General features: G+C 32.7%; 2 protein-coding genes across 2 annotated transcripts; one reads left to right on the top strand and one right to left on the bottom strand.

The window, feature by feature from the left end:
* Positions 1-1,707: 1,707 nt before the first annotated feature.
* LOC103852788 (putative receptor-like protein kinase At1g72540) lies at positions 1,708-9,258 on the top strand. Its single transcript, XM_009129692.3, has 5 exons — positions 1,708-7,443; positions 7,536-7,671; positions 7,763-7,899; positions 8,286-8,409; positions 8,497-9,258. Exons 1-5 carry the CDS (start codon positions 7,048-7,050, stop codon positions 9,045-9,047), a joined length of 1,344 nt encoding a protein of 447 aa, XP_009127940.1. The 5' UTR covers positions 1,708-7,047; the 3' UTR covers positions 9,048-9,258.
* Positions 9,259-9,800: 542 nt separating this feature from the next.
* Positions 9,801-14,350, bottom strand: LOC103852787 (lipoxygenase 4, chloroplastic). The gene is made up of 6 exons (XM_009129691.3): positions 13,656-14,350; positions 13,282-13,562; positions 12,541-13,105; positions 11,926-12,122; positions 11,291-11,841; positions 9,801-11,185 (listed from the first exon to the last, which is right to left on the bottom strand). Exons 1-6 carry the CDS (start codon positions 14,062-14,064, stop codon positions 10,429-10,431), a joined length of 2,760 nt encoding a protein of 919 aa, XP_009127939.1. The 5' UTR covers positions 14,065-14,350; the 3' UTR covers positions 9,801-10,428.
* Positions 14,351-16,748: the final 2,398 nt, after the last annotated feature.

Genomic DNA, 16,748 nt, shown 5'->3' with positions numbered 1-16,748 from the left:
GGTAAGAAATCTCTCTTTTGAAACAGTGGCTTTGTTGATATGCTAATGTTGTATCTCTGCAAGCTTTCTCCAGACGTAAATAGTATTGTCAATGTCTTCAAAATTTGCTTCATTTTTGCTCCATTGGTGCTTCATTTTTTTCTTCAATTCTTCATTTTTTGAAGAATTGAACAATATTTCTTCAAATTTGAAGAAATAGTATTCACTTTTTCATTTTTTGAAGATACATTTTTTAATTACAGATTGGTCCCTCAACTTTAACTTGTTCTTAGTTTTTACTTAAATAAACTATAAGAGCTAATATTACCAATTTACTTTGTAAGTTTTATTATTATTTTATTCAATCAATTAAAAATATTAAATATACTAGAAACATGTTTTTTCCACTTCCAGAGGTTAATATCGAAGAGCATGATAATATTCGTTTTCAAGAATTTTTAGCTCGATTTAGAAGAATTAAAGATCAAGAAGCTCATTTCACTCTTCAGAACAATTTAATTGATCACATGTGGAAAAATATACATCTCATGCTTCCTTATAAAATGTAGTGTTCTTGTGTTATTTATTTATGTTATGTGTACTAATTATATTGTATGATAATGTTTATTTAATACTAATTAGCAATTGTGGAGAAATATTTTTAAGCAAAATAATTGGGTAAAATTAGTAAATTAGTGAAAGTAAAAAATGTTTTTGATAAATAAAGATAAAACAGAAAATGAATATATTTGGAATATTCCTTGTTGAAGAAAAAAATGAAGAAAACTATTGGAGAACATGCTTCTTCATTTTTTGAAGATCTTCATATTTTGAAGAAAAAAATGAAGTTTACCATTGGAGATGCTCTATCTCCAAAAAAAACTCTATTTTGAAGTTTCCAAAACTCTATATTTAAAGTTTAAAGGTGTTCTTCTCCAAAAGCAAAACTTCAAACTCAACTTCAAAACTATTTGTATTTTATAATATGGTCCTTATATTTATCATAACTAATTTGAATTCACAAAACTCTTGTAAATAACTAGCACATATATAAATATATTACAATAATATTAATTAATAAAATATTATATTAAAATATAAATTTTAAAATAAAATAACTTAATTAATATTAAACTTCAAGCAAAAGACCATATTATTCCATAAAATGATTTTCGTAATGCATATATGATATACTAGTGCATTTCGAAGTAAAAATGACTCTCTTCATTTTAATTTCTAGATTAAAGACAAAAATTATTGAAATCGGGTGATATTAATACTTGTAAATACATTAGATTAGAACAAGAAAATAAAAGAGAAACATAAAATATTGCTAAAAGACTAACTTTTATCGATGATATTAATACTCGTGAATATATTCAATATGAACAAGAAAGAATTGTACGAAAATACATCATCATCAACAACAACAACCATCTTCAGTTACACAAAAAAAACTGGACAATATTTTGAAAATTTTGAAAATTCCGGATCAAACTTACTTGACTATTAGTGTTGTTGTAATATTTAAATTTGTGTAATAGTTATGTCTTCATGTAATTTTTTTAAAGTTTTTTTTGTTAAGTTTCTTTTGTATACTGTTGTTATCTAAATTTAGTTTTAAATATTTAAAATCTTATTTTAAAGTTTTATTTAATTTTATGTGTAAACTTAAATTTTGTAAACAAAACTTAAAATATTTATGAGATATAATTTTTATAAGTATTAAACAATAAACAAAAAAATATTTATGAATCATAAATGTGATGTGTAATTGTATGGACGAAAATGCAAATAAAAATATGAAACTTCAAATTTGAAGTTTTGGGTAGTGAAACTTCAATATATAATTTCACTTCTCAAAACTTCAAATTTGAAGTTTTAAAATTTCTTTTTGAAAAGCATAAAACTTCATATTCGAAATTATATAGTATCTTTTGGAGATGCTCTTAACATGCAACAAGGTTCGTTGTCACCCAGGCCCGGCCCGTAAAAATAAAGGGCTGGAAGCAAAAACAGAATATTGGACCTGTTATCAAGTAACTAAAAAAAAGGGGCTCCAGAGATTCAAACCTCTCACCTGAAGCACTCTAAATTCAGGTGTAAACCAATTATGCTATAAAAAATTTGTGATATTTTAAGGCTGAAAAATTATATATTTTATGTAGGGCCGGAAGCACAAGCTTGTGCAGCTTGTACCCGGGGCCGGTACTGGTCAGTGGTCACCATCCACCAGATCAATGTTATTAAGAGCTTGATATAGATTCATACTGCAGATAATGATTACTTTTTCTTTGGTTGCTTCTTTTTCAAACATGCAGTTGTACCTTAGCAAAGTAGTTTACTCGTACCAAAGCATTGTAAGTTCTTCCCGTGCAGCAACTCGAGAGCAGATTTAATTTTTTTATTCCCTTTTGTTGTGGGATTGTGTCTACCTCTCTCATTTTTTTTTGTCGTATCTCCAAAGTTCGATTAATGTAATGAACTTCCATGTTTTTTTGTCCATGAAAATGCTTAAAAAGTAAACAGAGAAACATAAATTTTGAATGCTTTTATTTTATTTTAGTCAAGTTTTAACAAAATAGTGTCATGTGCCCTCTCGGTTAGACCATCATTAACCCTAGTCTCTTAACTGGAGGTTCTTAGCTTCAGTTAAGAGACGGTTCTTAGTTTTTGTTAGTTAAAATGTAAGAGACGGTTTCTTATATTCCGCTAAGAACCCCACCTAAAAATCTCCCCCCCCCCCCCCGATTAAACATGCTCTTATATCTCTTATTAAAGAGACGGTTCTTAGTTTTTCTTAGTTAAAATTTAAGAAAAACTAAGAACCGTCTCTTAAATAAAAGATATAATATTTAAGAGCGGGTTCTTACCTTTTTTAGTAAATAGCTAAGAGACGGTTTCTTATATTCTGCTAAGAACCTCAACCTAAGAATTCCCCATTAATCATGCCGTCTCTTAGCCGAAAAATTAAAAAACAAAATGTCAAATCATGAGTTAAGAATCCCGGCTAAGAGACGACCAGGATTAATCATTTATATTCTTATAGTTCTGTTCTTAAAGGTCTCTTAATCATATTGATTCTCCTGTATTATATGAGTTTAATGTTTATATTTAATAGCATTTGCCTTTGGAAATTTCTGGTACAATTTCTCATCTTTGAGTGACACAGAATGAAGGATGGCTGCGTGTTATACACTCTAATACCAGTCTCTTGCTCACTTGCTGTCAGGCAGAGAACTTTAGGGCTAACGAACTAATTGAATTTTACAAGGTAACTCTTGAATGAATTTTTGTTTCTTTCTAATTTGGAAAAAAATAATTCTTATTTATATTTACTTATTGTTTATGTACAACAAATAGCCATTTTTATCTTTTAAGAAAATTAAGTCTATTTTTTAGTTACTTTTCTAGGTATCCTTTTAGATCAACTCTAGATGCTTTGACTTTAATGTACAGTTGAAAAGGTCTATGATGAAGCTTAGAAGATTATTCCGGCACTTGTACATTTTTACGTGTGTATGCACGAACGAATGTGTTGAAGTTTAAAAATATATTTCTGGCCGCGTGAATTTAAAACAGAAAGGGACTTAACGAGTTTAGTAGTTTCTAAAAACAAAAACAAATACACGTAACGTGATTATCTCAGCTCCATTAGAATATCAATGTAAAATGGACCAAGGTCAAAAGCTATACCACGCTCTGCGGGTCTGCGGCTGCCTCAAGTTTTTTTTTTAAAACTCACTTTCTGAATATTTATTTAATTATATGTTCCTATTTTTCACATATATTTCAAAATCGGGATCTCTTATATTGAAACATCTGAAATGATTCATGATTCTCTCTTCATTTTTTTAAATCGTGTATACACATAAATTTTTATTCATTTGGCTATTCATGTGGAAAGAAAATACGATTAATGTCATCCAATTCATCTTTTTTTTTCTATTATGACTTGCCGGTCTGATTTAATTAATGCAATGATCTCATTCACATTATTTATTTTGTAATGAAATCCTTATATAGTCAATAGTTAAATCTAGTGCCACTTGAATTTCCAGGTCAAGTTAGTTAAACCAACTAAGTTGGCTCAGTTTGGTTAATTTACAATTATTATTTTGAAATCATATATACCATACCAATACCATCTACATTAAACAAAAATATATGTTTGACTATCACGTATATATAATATGATATATGTAAAATAATTGTATTTTGCCACTTCTCTAGATGCAATTTATAAATATCTGAGTATGTAACGATGATAATATGATTCCAAGCGAAAAAATGTAAATGATAATAGGATACAAAAATTTGTCGAAATTGAAAAATATCTAAGTCACGTGCTAAATGTGTCACTTGAGTGTTACAGTTCACATCCTTGTTTGAATTTTTTGGATCAAAAGGATGTATCAATTTCTCTATAAACAATAACACTAACGATTACCACACTATAGCTTTTCCTTTTTCGATGTATATATAGACTTTTTCCATGATAAACATAATAAAAGCTATATTTTACACACATCTATATTTCGACTTTTAGATATATGAAATTTCCAAGTATCTTTAAAATCAGATAAAAACTCTTAGTAGATATTATTTTTATAGGGCAAATTCCATAAAAATATCCCAACTAAATTATGTAAGATTTTTAATATCCAATTTTTTTCGTTACCCGTTTAATATCCCAACTAATTATTTAGCTCATTTTAATATACAAATTTTTTTAAAATGCCCATTTTAATATCCAAATTTGTTTATTTTATTTAAAATACTAGTAGATTTCAAACAAAATTTTTTAAAAAATATCTAAAATTACAAAATTATCTAAAAAGTTCTAATTTTATTTTCTATTTGAGAAATAAAAGTAACTAAATTTTTTATAATCTTCAATTTTGTAATAGAAGTTTTAAGTTTTAAATATTTTCGTTACCTGTTTAATATCCAATTTTTTCGTTATCCTACTAATTATTTAGCTCATTTTAATATACAAAATTTTAAACAATGCCCATTTTAATACCCAAATTTGTTTATTTTATTTAAAAATACTAGTAGATTTCAAACGAAAATTTTTAAAAAATCTCTAAAGTTACAAAATAATCTAAAAAGTTATAATTTTATTTTCTATTTGAGAAATAAAAGTAACTAAATTTTTTATAACCTTCAATTTTGTCATAGAAGTTTTAAGTTTTAAATATTGAATTTAGTTTGTTTTCTAAAATAGAAAACAAATTTATTTATTTTCCTTCAAAATTAAATTATAAAATGGTCTCCCTAATTTATTTACCTTCTTTCTTAAATATTTAAATAAAATATGAAAATATTAATATTTTTTTCTTGGATTTTGAAGATTTTTAAATTACGTTTGAAACTTATTAGTATTTTCAATTAAAATAACCAAAGTTTAGGTATTAAAAGGAGTACAATTTTAAAATTTGTTTATTAAAATGAATATTTTAATTAATTGGGGTATTATATTGGGTAGCAAAAAAATTGAATATTAAAAAGCTTAATGAAATTTAGTTGGGGTATTTTTATGGAATTTTCCCTATTTTTACAAGGTAGAAGAAATGAGAGATTACTTGAAAATCAAAACTATGGTAGATATTATTTTCAAGAATGGCAATAAATTTGTTGCCCTGTCGCTCTCAAAATATTGTAAAATGTTTAAAAAAAAAATTAATGATAATGAGCAAATTGACCTTAACGAAAAGCTAATCTTCGTTGGCTTCGTATAAACATGTATTTAATGGAAAAGAATATGTTGTATTATCTCATACGGCCACCACGTAGTAACATAAAGTTTTAATTTTGATTCAGAAAATAAAATGCCAAACAAAATTTGAACAGAATTTTTTGCGCATGCAATTATGCAAACCGTATGTTGTGTATGAATTAAAAAAGGATGTTATATATGTATGAGTTATGAACTTATGACACGACAAGAACAGATTAATATGATTTCCAAAAGAGTGAAACAATAATGGCAGAGCAGTATGATTCGTTGATATTTCTATAAGTTTCTTTATCTGTGAGATATAGGTGAAATTATTAAAAACAAACTGTTCTATTTGTTTCTATTGATAATCGAATAATATGAAATAACAAAACATAATTGACCGACTTTTAATAAGGTATAAAAAAATCTCATTTTGCTTTTTAACAACTCAGCCTAACGGAGAAAATATACCATACGATTGTTTTAAGTCAATGGTGTGGCAAAGCCAAAGGTATTGTATTACACATTCTAAATATCCAATTTCAAAGAGAGAAAGAGACATAAAACAATCCAAATGACTATAATTATTGAGAGAACTAACATAGTTTACTTAGCAGAAGCAGCATTCTAGAAGAAAATGAATTTATGTTAACTTAGCAGAAGCAACATTCTTCTAGATGAAAATGAATATATGTTTAAGCAACATCCTTCTAGAAGAAAATGAATTTATCATACATATGCAACCATTCCATTAACAACTAACAAGTGTTTGTAGTAGCCAATTAGCATAAAAAGAATGAGCTGGCTTGAGATAGTCAAAGAAAATTGTAATGGATCTAGAACTGCCTATGAAAGTGTCCTATGCACATTATAATGACACACTAAGCTATCTATTATAAAAAAAATTAATATCAAATTATCATATAACCAACCAAAAAGGCAAAAACATTTGTTTCTTTTTGGTATTTAAGAAATTATGCAACTTAATAAAATAGAGTTTATCTTTTGTTTCAAATATAAGAGTTTGAAACTGAAAATACAAACAAAAATTGAGTCTAAGAAAAATCTTACTCATTTGCATATCTTTTAATTCACAATTAGTTATGCTTAGTGCTGATGTCTCCTAATAGATGTCTTTTTAAGACTACAGACTTTACTTTTGCGAGTCTTCACCAATATCTCACCACTCGCTTCCTCTCTCTCTCTCCAATATCTCAAATAGTCCTTTTCAAAGAAGTTTCATCATCTCCTATATATTCATCAAAACAAAACAGTTAAACAATATAGAGAGACAACATCTTCTCAAAGTAACACAAAAAGATAACTTCTCTCAGAAGAAAGCAATGAGATTTTCATGGAAGAACATATGTCTTCCTATAAGCTGCATCAACAACACAAACAAGAAGACAAAAACAACAAACCCATCAAAAGAAAAACTTCTTCTGCTATCCAGACAAACCTCTGTTCGAAGCAGAGTATCCTTGTCTGATTTCAGCAGTTCAACCATATCACTCAACGACTTCTCAAACTCTTTTCTCATAGACATTCACATCTTCACCTACGAAGAGCTCAAAACGATCACACAAGGCTTCTCAAAGCATAACTATCTCGGTGAAGGAGGATTTGGGGAAGTCTACAAAGGGTTTGTTGATGATAGCCTCAAGACTGGTTTGAAATCTCAGCCTGTTGCTGTCAAAGCCTTGAAACAAGAAGGTGGACAAGGCCATAGAGAGTGGCTGGTATTAACTCTTTTTCCATCTGCATATTGACTTATCACATTTAAAATATTATATTTCAGCTCATATGAGAATGTTTCTTGGACATTATGCAGGCTGAAGTTATAATCCTTGGTCAGTTGAAGCATCCACATCTTGTGAACTTGATCGGATACTGCTGTGAGGATGATCACAGGCTTCTAGTTTATGAATACATGGAAAGAGGCAATCTGGAAGACCATCTATTTCAGAGTGAGTTGGCTAAATCATACCAAAAAATTGAAAAATGATTGTTATAGAGAGAAGTATTAATAACAGTATGTGAATGTTTGGTACGATGCAGAGTATGGTGGAGCCTTGCCTTGGTTAACAAGAGTGAAGATTCTGATTGGTGCTGCAAAAGGCCTTGAGTTCCTTCACAAAGAAGAGAAACCTGTCATCTACAGAGATTTTAAGCCTTCAAACATCCTCTTGAGCTCGGTAATTCAGAAGCTTCTCCTCATACTTTTTGCATCTCAATATATCTTTATATCTATGGTAAAATCCCTTAGATAGCATAAAAAAATTATAACAAAAATAGCGCATAAAAATATCAAAAACAGCATTAATTAAAGAATAAATAACTAAATTATTCCAAATAACCTATACATTAATTATACCTCTATTTTTATCATTAAACCTAAATCCAAATATAAAAAAAAAATCTTTTTAACTTTTAGTTAATACTATTTCGAAAGAAAAATTTATGTACTATTATAGGATAAGAATATGACATGTTTTAGTGCTATCGTGCGGTATTTCTCCATGTATATATATTTTTTTTTTCTCATGTCAAATAACTTAAACCTTATATCTGAAACTTACAGGATTACAGCTCCAAGCTTTCAGATTTCGGCTTAGCCACAGATGGATCAGAGGCAGAAGACTCAAACTTTACCAAAAGTGTGATGGGAACAGAAGGCTATGCCGCTCCAGAATACATCTCAGCAGGTTATAAAAAGCATAACGTGAAGGCTACTTGTTATAAAGCACATAGCCATCACACTCTTGGCTAACATGTTTCTTGGTGCGTTTCAGGTCATTTGACAACTATGAGCGACGTGTTCAGTTTCGGTGTGGTGCTTTTGGAGATGCTAACAGCTAGAAAGGCAGTGGAAAAGTACCGGTCACAGAGAGGGAGGAAGCTAGTGGAATGGGCAAGACCCATGTTAAAGGATAACAACAAGCTAGAACAGATCATAGACCCAAGTCTAGAAGGGAGATACTCTTTTGAAGGCATCAGAAAAGCAGCTGAGTTGGCTTACCAGTGCCTGAGCCACAACCCTAAGTCGCGACCCACTATGACCACGGTGGTCAAGACTCTGGAGCCAATTCTAGACCTCAAAGACATCCAAAACGGGCCATTTGTGTACATTGTTCAAGTTGTAGGTTCAAACGAAGTCCATGACGTCAAATGTAAGGATGATGTCAAAGTCGTGAAGGAGGAAGCAAAGGTATGTCCAAAACATCAAGGAGGTCGAAAGAAGAGACGTAAACACAAGGCAATGAGGTCTCGGACCGTGTATTCAGATACTACTTTGTACAAGAGTCTAGGAACCAGTTTATACACCCAAGGGGGAGTAGAGTAAATAATCACACAAAAGATAATTATTTAGTTTTTTTTTATACAGGTATAGATAAGTGAAAATACCATAGGATTTCATGAAATTGTGCAGATGTTGTGATAGAAACGTAGCTTAAAAAGTTAGCTATATTGAGCAGTCAGTTTTCAGTTTTGTAACTTCAGATGTGTAAGTTTCAATTGTGTGCGTGTTCAAAAGGGACAGTACTACTTGGATATTTTCATCACAATGACTTAAAACATCAAATCCTGAATTGACTGTAGTTCACCAACTGAGTTTAAGTGGTGTAGGCTCATTCTCCTTGTCAATGTCTATGAATCTGAATACATACGGAAGCATGTTCCAAATTTCAGACAAAACAGGTTTACATACCTTGGTTATGAAGAAAGACTTCTTAATCTCACCAAACCCCACTCAATGACGTGTAGAAAAACCACAGTCTCAGTCTGTGGTTGCTTACGTCTCCTCTAGTTTTGTACATGGTCCTGATTGACAAACAAGGACAATAAAGCCGCCATTTGGTGGGCTTGTCTACTTCTATATGTCAGTAATAGAAACTGCAATGAATCGTCAAAGTGACAATTTTGCTAAAGAAGAGAAAGAAGCGGAACATTTTAGTGAGATCGAAAACAATTAGAGATCTACTATCTAGTGATAATTAATCCAGGTGCGGTTCATCATGGTTAGAGCAGAACGTCAATCTCCTGCTTGTGGATCAAGTGTTTTCTTCCGAGCTAAAAAAAATCTTAAACGAAAATCTTTTTTTTTTTTTTTGGCTCAACAACAACAAACTTTATACACTTGCTATTAAAATAAATAAAATATTATCTTTAACCTTTTCAGTCGTCTTATCTAGGATCTTTTGTTTTCGTAGTAACATGAAAAATCCAACATTCGTTTACTCTAACATGTAGTGCCATTAGTTTACATCATCATCAGTTTATTTATCGTTATAAACATGTTATAAAACGTTATAGACAGTTTATAATATTACTTAAAATGATATTGCATTTCTTATAACTTAATTGATTAATATCTATAAATTTTAATTTGTATAACTATCCTTACCAAAACATTCTTACAAAAAAAAACAGCAAAGTGTGATAAAATTTTAAAATAATATCAGAAATTAGTAATTTTAACAAATCTCATTTAAAGTTCAACAATTGTAATACCTTAATGTTTACACTAAATTTATTAATGTTACTAATGTTTACACTTAATTTTACAACATAATCAACTAATAAAGTTTTCGCAAATCCTTGGAGACATACACCAATTGCATCCAAGAAAAAATAAATTAATTAATAAATTATAACAAGTTTTATTTGTCTCAAAAACCTATTTATTTACTTATAGGTTCCCTATATTTGAAATTAAAATTATTCTAAATCGATACGCTATTAGGTACGCCTCTGCACGTGACCCCCGGTTCAGAACTCGGAGCCATCAACTCGTACGGCAAAACTCCGGCCCCACACCTATTCCTACGGCTAGGATCTTTATTCCTCTTCTCAATCTCTTGTTCAATCCGACCGATCTCCGCCGAGAATCCATAAAACGCATCAACAATCTCAGCATCTCCGGTCCAAATGGACGGTTGCTGTCTCTCCCCGATATACTCTTCGTCCGGCGAATGCGTCGATAAAGTATCAACCACCGCCATAAACTTCGTCGTTTGCAGCAAACTCGGCAACGAAGAGAAAAAATACTTTTGCGGATCCTCGACAAAACTAGCGAACTCGGGTTCTGACTCGTCGGGGATCAACTGTCTCATCAACGGTGGTCGGTTCGGGACATAACCTCCGTAAGGGTACTGTCCGAAATTGAGAGCTGCGTGTTGTGCGGAGGCGAGCCAAACTATGGTAGTGATGATGGAAACGAGGTCATCGACGGTGGAAAGCTCCGGCCACCAGTCGGCGTCGCGGTGATCGGCGTGACCTACGTTGATAGACTCGGAGTACCAGGCTTGGAGCTCTTTGTCGGTTTTGACTAGGTTCGGGTTTGGGTAATAACGTTCCACGTAGGTTCGGACCCAGGTTTGGATCGCTGACCATAACAAGAGACCGTCGTTGGCGTATGGGTAATCTTCGACAAGTAGTTTAAGCCCATGTGGTTGTGTTGGGTCAGGAACAGCCATTCCCCTGAAAATCAAATAAAAAATAAAAAATAGTTAGATCATATAATATAGTGTTATGTGCACTAGAGTTTGTTTAATACTATGTTATAACAACTTATTGAGACATTACCTTCGGATGAGATCAGCAGGGAGGCCTTCCATATCAAACCGCCACTGATTCTTATACGCAGCTGCACTGATCTCCAGGCCGTACTGACCAGCTGTGAAGCACGACTCAATCACACCATCCGCGCTAACCAAAGTCTGTCGAGCCACGGCATTGATCTCTAGAGTGTACCTCATGTGAGGGTCCAATAATTTGTATATCGGGTGCAGAGCGCTTAATTGTCTATGAGCAGATAATATAAACGGCTCCAAACACGCATGGGTACGTAACCAGTGGTTCACAAGCTGGTGGACGCCAGCGTCATTGGACCCAACATGGGCTTTGGCTAGCTGCCACGTCCAGTGGGAGGTTGCGTCTATTGGTGGTGTGACAACGCGCTTGGACTTTGGGAGGCTTAGCTCGATGGCTACAGGCTTAAGTGTACCGAGACGAGTCAAGAACAATATGGTTCGAGTCGCGTAAGCCTTGCGTCCATCCAACGCGTTGATTCGGTCTAAAAATGGTAAGTATGTGTCGTGGTAGTCCACCATAAACAAACGGTTCGTCTCCAACGCCTGAAAATTCAATTAAAAATGAATTAATGATTTAGTCAAAATTGTTTTCTTTTATGTTTATGTAATCTAGATATATATTCGTACTTGTTGTACGGACAAGCCGTCAAGGTGACCGATGATGTGGTCTTCGGTGAGAGCAGAGTCTAGATGTGAACCGTAGATCTCGCGGTCAAGATTGCTGACCGGTGGATAAGTCGTGACTCGTTCTATATTGACTGGGTTGATCCCAGCTATGGCTTGGCGTGCGAACTCGTCATCTCGAAGCCATGCGTATTTATCCTCTAAATTAACATTAAAGGTAAAAAGAACCATTAGATAAACTAAACTATGCTATAAGATCTAAGTATACAGTTTATAGAATTAATATAAACAGAAACGCGCTTTTAATTGAATTATATGCTCAAACTAATGTAACTACTACCAGCCAAATTACCTTTTAGGTGAATTAATAAATAAATGAATTAAGCACGTGAAGCATGTTTCTTTATTCAAGGAAGTTCCAGTGTTGGTTCCAAATAGTCAAGTACATAGAACTACATTTTTTTCCGATTAGTTCATAATTAAGCGGCATGTGAATATGTGGTGATGGCACATGTGTAAGTTAACTAATGAACCTCCAAAGATCAAAAAGAAAAACGCCTTAATGATAAAATTAAAAGATTTAACTAAATATTATTAGAAGTAAATGAATGTGCTTACTTGAAACTATTTTGGGAGTATCGTATCTGAGCAACCCTTCGCTAGATTTTTGGAGGGTAGTGACGATCTTAGGCAAAGGGAACTTCTTGAACATATCATCTTGAATCCCTAACTTGAGAAGCAAGCCTTCTTTATAGAGACTATCAATCTCACCGAAGTTAGCAAAGTCCTCAGCCAAAATACTAGCTTTCAGTGAAGGTACAAGGTTATGTAAAACCGCCTTAAGCCTACACGCAGCAAAAGTGTTCTTCTTAGACTCCTCAAACTGCTCATCTCGCGGCACATACATCGGCAATGGTTTCTCTACTCGTCTCTCGGACACTAGGTCGGTATCTGTGGAACGCCGGCCGGTTCGACAGCGTCTAGGGTAAGGAAACTCACGACCACCAAACACCGGACGGGCTAGTTCTGTTGATATGTCGGGATTACCTATGTCGTTGTAAACATCAAAGTCGTAGATTCTGTCTGATAATTTTCTTTCTCCTTTACCATTTCCTCTTAGATTTTCCAACTCTTGCTCCCTTAATGTTCTTAGACCGGACGGTGTCTCGCTAGGCAAATAAGGCTGCACAATTTTATAACCACATTTAATTTTCAGACCAAAGTATGTAGTTGAAAGTCACGGTAGTTAATTAAGACGAGTTTTGGACCCACCATGATATTACTATATGATATAGTATAATAATAAATTCACATTTAACAGCTTTGTTGATGGTATTTGATTAGGAGTTAATTAATTACCTGATTAGTGAAGAAAATACGTTTTGATGGATGGTCATTTTGGGATTGGACCCATGAGTTACATGGAAAGTGAACAGGGCCACATGCAAAGCCTTCTATGGTGATGTTTTCAAGGAAGAACTCTTTTTGGTGTTTGTTAGTCACCGTGATGGCTCCCGGCAAACCAAAGGCCGAGTCCACCGTGAACTCCGCCGCGTAATGGACTTTCTCCGCTTTTGAATTTGATTTCTTTGACCAATCTTTCAATACCGCCGGTTTACTCTTCTTAGGCTCATTCGTTTCTATTTTTAGAAATTTATTTGGGGAGAAAATAATCAAAAACTATACTAAAAATAAATAAATTATTAAAAATTAAAATTTAACTTATAACTTACTTGGATCAACTTGAATGCTGATAAGCTCCAAGACAACGTTTCTACCGATTTTGTCGGTAAAAGCATCTAAATGCTTAACCAAAGTCTCTTTAAAGTCTTCTTTGTTCTTGTTCCTCACCGTTACAACTGCTCTCACCTTAAATTGAACCGCCTTCTCCACCTCCTCATTTTCTTGGTTTCTACCAAGTGTTTTAAAACGCAGCGTTTTAACCAAATCTTCGCTGATTGCCGCCACGACACCGCCGGAGATAGCAGCTTTCATCGGGCTCAAGTCAAAAGGATTGATAGATAATTGCGTTCTCTGTGTCTTCTTCTTGATGGAGAGACGAGACTGAAACGGAGAGGAAGCTAGTGATGATGATCTCTCAAAGATGAGACGAGAACCCATTATCTCTTTAGCTAGAGCCATTCCACAAATGAATTTAATTAGTACAAACTAATGATTGAATCTGAGGGTTTTTGTTTCTTGGAAGTGATAAGAGATTGCAGAAAAAGGTTAAAGCTTTCAAGAAGAAGTTGAGAGCTTTTGTTAGTGCGTTCTGATTACAAATAATGTGCAGGCGACAGCTATTTATATGCTTTAGCTTAGGGAGAGAGAAAGCTTATTCTCAGTCCACACGTTTTTTTAATTGGAATATTCATAGTTTACCTAAGTACGCTGATTTTTAAAAAACAAGTCTTAGATTTTCTGAATAATACGGACATGTTCAGCTTAAACTTTTCATTTATTTTTACTGATAACTAGAGTCGGTGTCCGCGCTTCGCGCGGATATAACATGTTTAATTAAGTAACAAAATTGTCCAGATTTAATGAGTGTTATTCTTTTTTTTAACCGCGTTTGTATTTGGGAAGCATAAAATTATCGGATACTGAGAAATTTTCTTGTCCTCGAGCTTCCTTCCTCTAAATGCAAAAGGATTTCAGTATTGAAACCATAATCACCATAAGAGAATAAAAGTGGGAACTGGAGGTTCATGTATAGCGGATGATCATCTCGTATCTCCTTCAAATTAGTTGACTGAAACTGGACGACTATATCTCTCTCACAGATAGTGTCTGACATGTCGCCAACAATAAGTCCAGCTACCTCATTTGATTGAGGTAAGTCATATTGTTTGCCATTCCCTTTATCAGATATGAGACTGTAAAATCTTGTTCAGAGTTTGCCTCATAGCGTTCTTGAACCCGTCTAAAAACCTTTGCAAGGCAATTGTTGGCATCCATCATTTCTATAAGGACTTTTAATGTGGCTTCGTCTGCTTTTCCTTCAGAGGTTGTTTGACCTAAAGCTTCCAGCCGATTTTTAATTTCGCTTGCCGTATCAAAAATATAGATTTGTAGGTACTTGGGTGGTAAACTTGGCTTAGGAATGAGGGATCCTATATGGTGGTAAGTCTGCCCTTGAATACGAAATGTGAATGACCCTCTGCCAAAAACAACACTGTAATCTAATTTCGCTCCAATAGATGTAAAAGCTAGGAGGGCATTGTAGACTCGGATTGTCTCGCAAAATTGTATATATTGCAGTAGCTTTTCTAACAATGGGGGAGGTTGTCTCAGAGGCGGAAGTTTTATCAGTCCTTGGTTGCAACAAATGCTGAAGTGTAATTCTTTTGTTTTAGGGTCTCTTCCGGTGCTCTCAGATTCTCAAACCAAAGCACCACATGATGGACATTCTAAAATTGGGTTTGTTCTCGCTTCAGAGGAGGATGATACATCTGAAAGGGCTGAAAACATTAAATAGTCAAGAGACGACTATAAGATGATGATTTAATAGGTATTTGGAACCAGTGGTAACTCCATTATCAGGTAAATGGTTAGTTGACCCGATCTAAAAACTTATTTTTTTTCGTGTACAACATTTTTTTATAAATAGATAACTAATTGAATTTAAGAAATATGTTAATATACTGATTATATTAACGATTTTAAGTTCCTCTAATTTTAATTTAAATATATTGAACACTAAGAACTTATGATGATGCAAGTTGTATTAATGGTTTAATGTGAATATATATATAACGCATATAAAGTAAGAAAGTATGTACCTTTTCCTTGAGCTCTATCGATTTGTCTATTTCTTACGGACGTAGATGTGTTAGGTCCTGTAATCAAACTAGTTGTTGGTTAGTCTACATAATTAATTTATTTTAATGTGAAGCTGTTGTTGTACTATTTGGTGCTTGCCTTCCATCCTTCTTGAAACCCGACCCGGACCCGCGGTTAAATCGGTAAACCCGATGATTCAGAAAAAATCCGGTTTGGATTTTATGAAAAACCCAATATTTAAAAACCCGTAAAAACTCGTAAAAATCCAGTAAAACCCGGAATCCGATACTGGTTGAACCACCGGTCGAACCAATAAATAACTTTTACTTCATTTTTTAAAGTTTTTGATTAAGTTTTTAAATTATATTTTATATTCTAAATTTACAATTAAGAAGTTAGATGCTGACAAAAAAAGTTAGGTTTTTCTTTTTCAGTTTTATATTTGTGATTTTTAGATTTTGATGAAGATTTCAGTTTCACTATGCCACCTGAAGAAAATGAAGTGAATGATGGTAGAGATAACTAAAATTAGTTGATGTGATTTGGTGTTAGTTTATTTCCGTTATCGACATTTTATTACAATAATTTTTTATTTTTGGTTTATTTTGTATTTGAAGTTTAATTTATTATTCAATTAGACATTTAAATATTTATAAATTTTATGTCTTGATTTTTGAGATGTCGTAAATCTTACTTTGTTGGAGAAAATTTTTTAGATAGTCTAAACTACTTTTTGATATTTTGTATGTCAAATGAAAATAAAAATATAAAAATAAAAGTAAAGTATTTTCTAAAAGTTTTTAAACATAAAACATATACATATCCAAACTATTATTTTATGTTTTTAAAAAAAAATTAGAAAATTAAAACTTTAGTTTCTATTTTTTTATCGTACATAGCTGATATATTATTATATAATAAAATTTATTTATTTATTAACCCGCAGTTCACCCGCGGTCGACCCAGTAACCCAGCAACCCGGTAAATCGTCCGGTTCAGTGTCCGGGTCGGATTTAAAAACATTGACTTTTAGATAGCAATAT

This window comes from Brassica rapa, chromosome A02 (genome assembly GCF_000309985.2).
Source record: "Brassica rapa cultivar Chiifu-401-42 chromosome A02, CAAS_Brap_v3.01, whole genome shotgun sequence".
Taxonomy (NCBI): Eukaryota; Viridiplantae; Streptophyta; class Magnoliopsida; order Brassicales; family Brassicaceae; genus Brassica; species Brassica rapa.
This window is presented reverse-complemented; position numbering and strand designations above follow the sequence as displayed.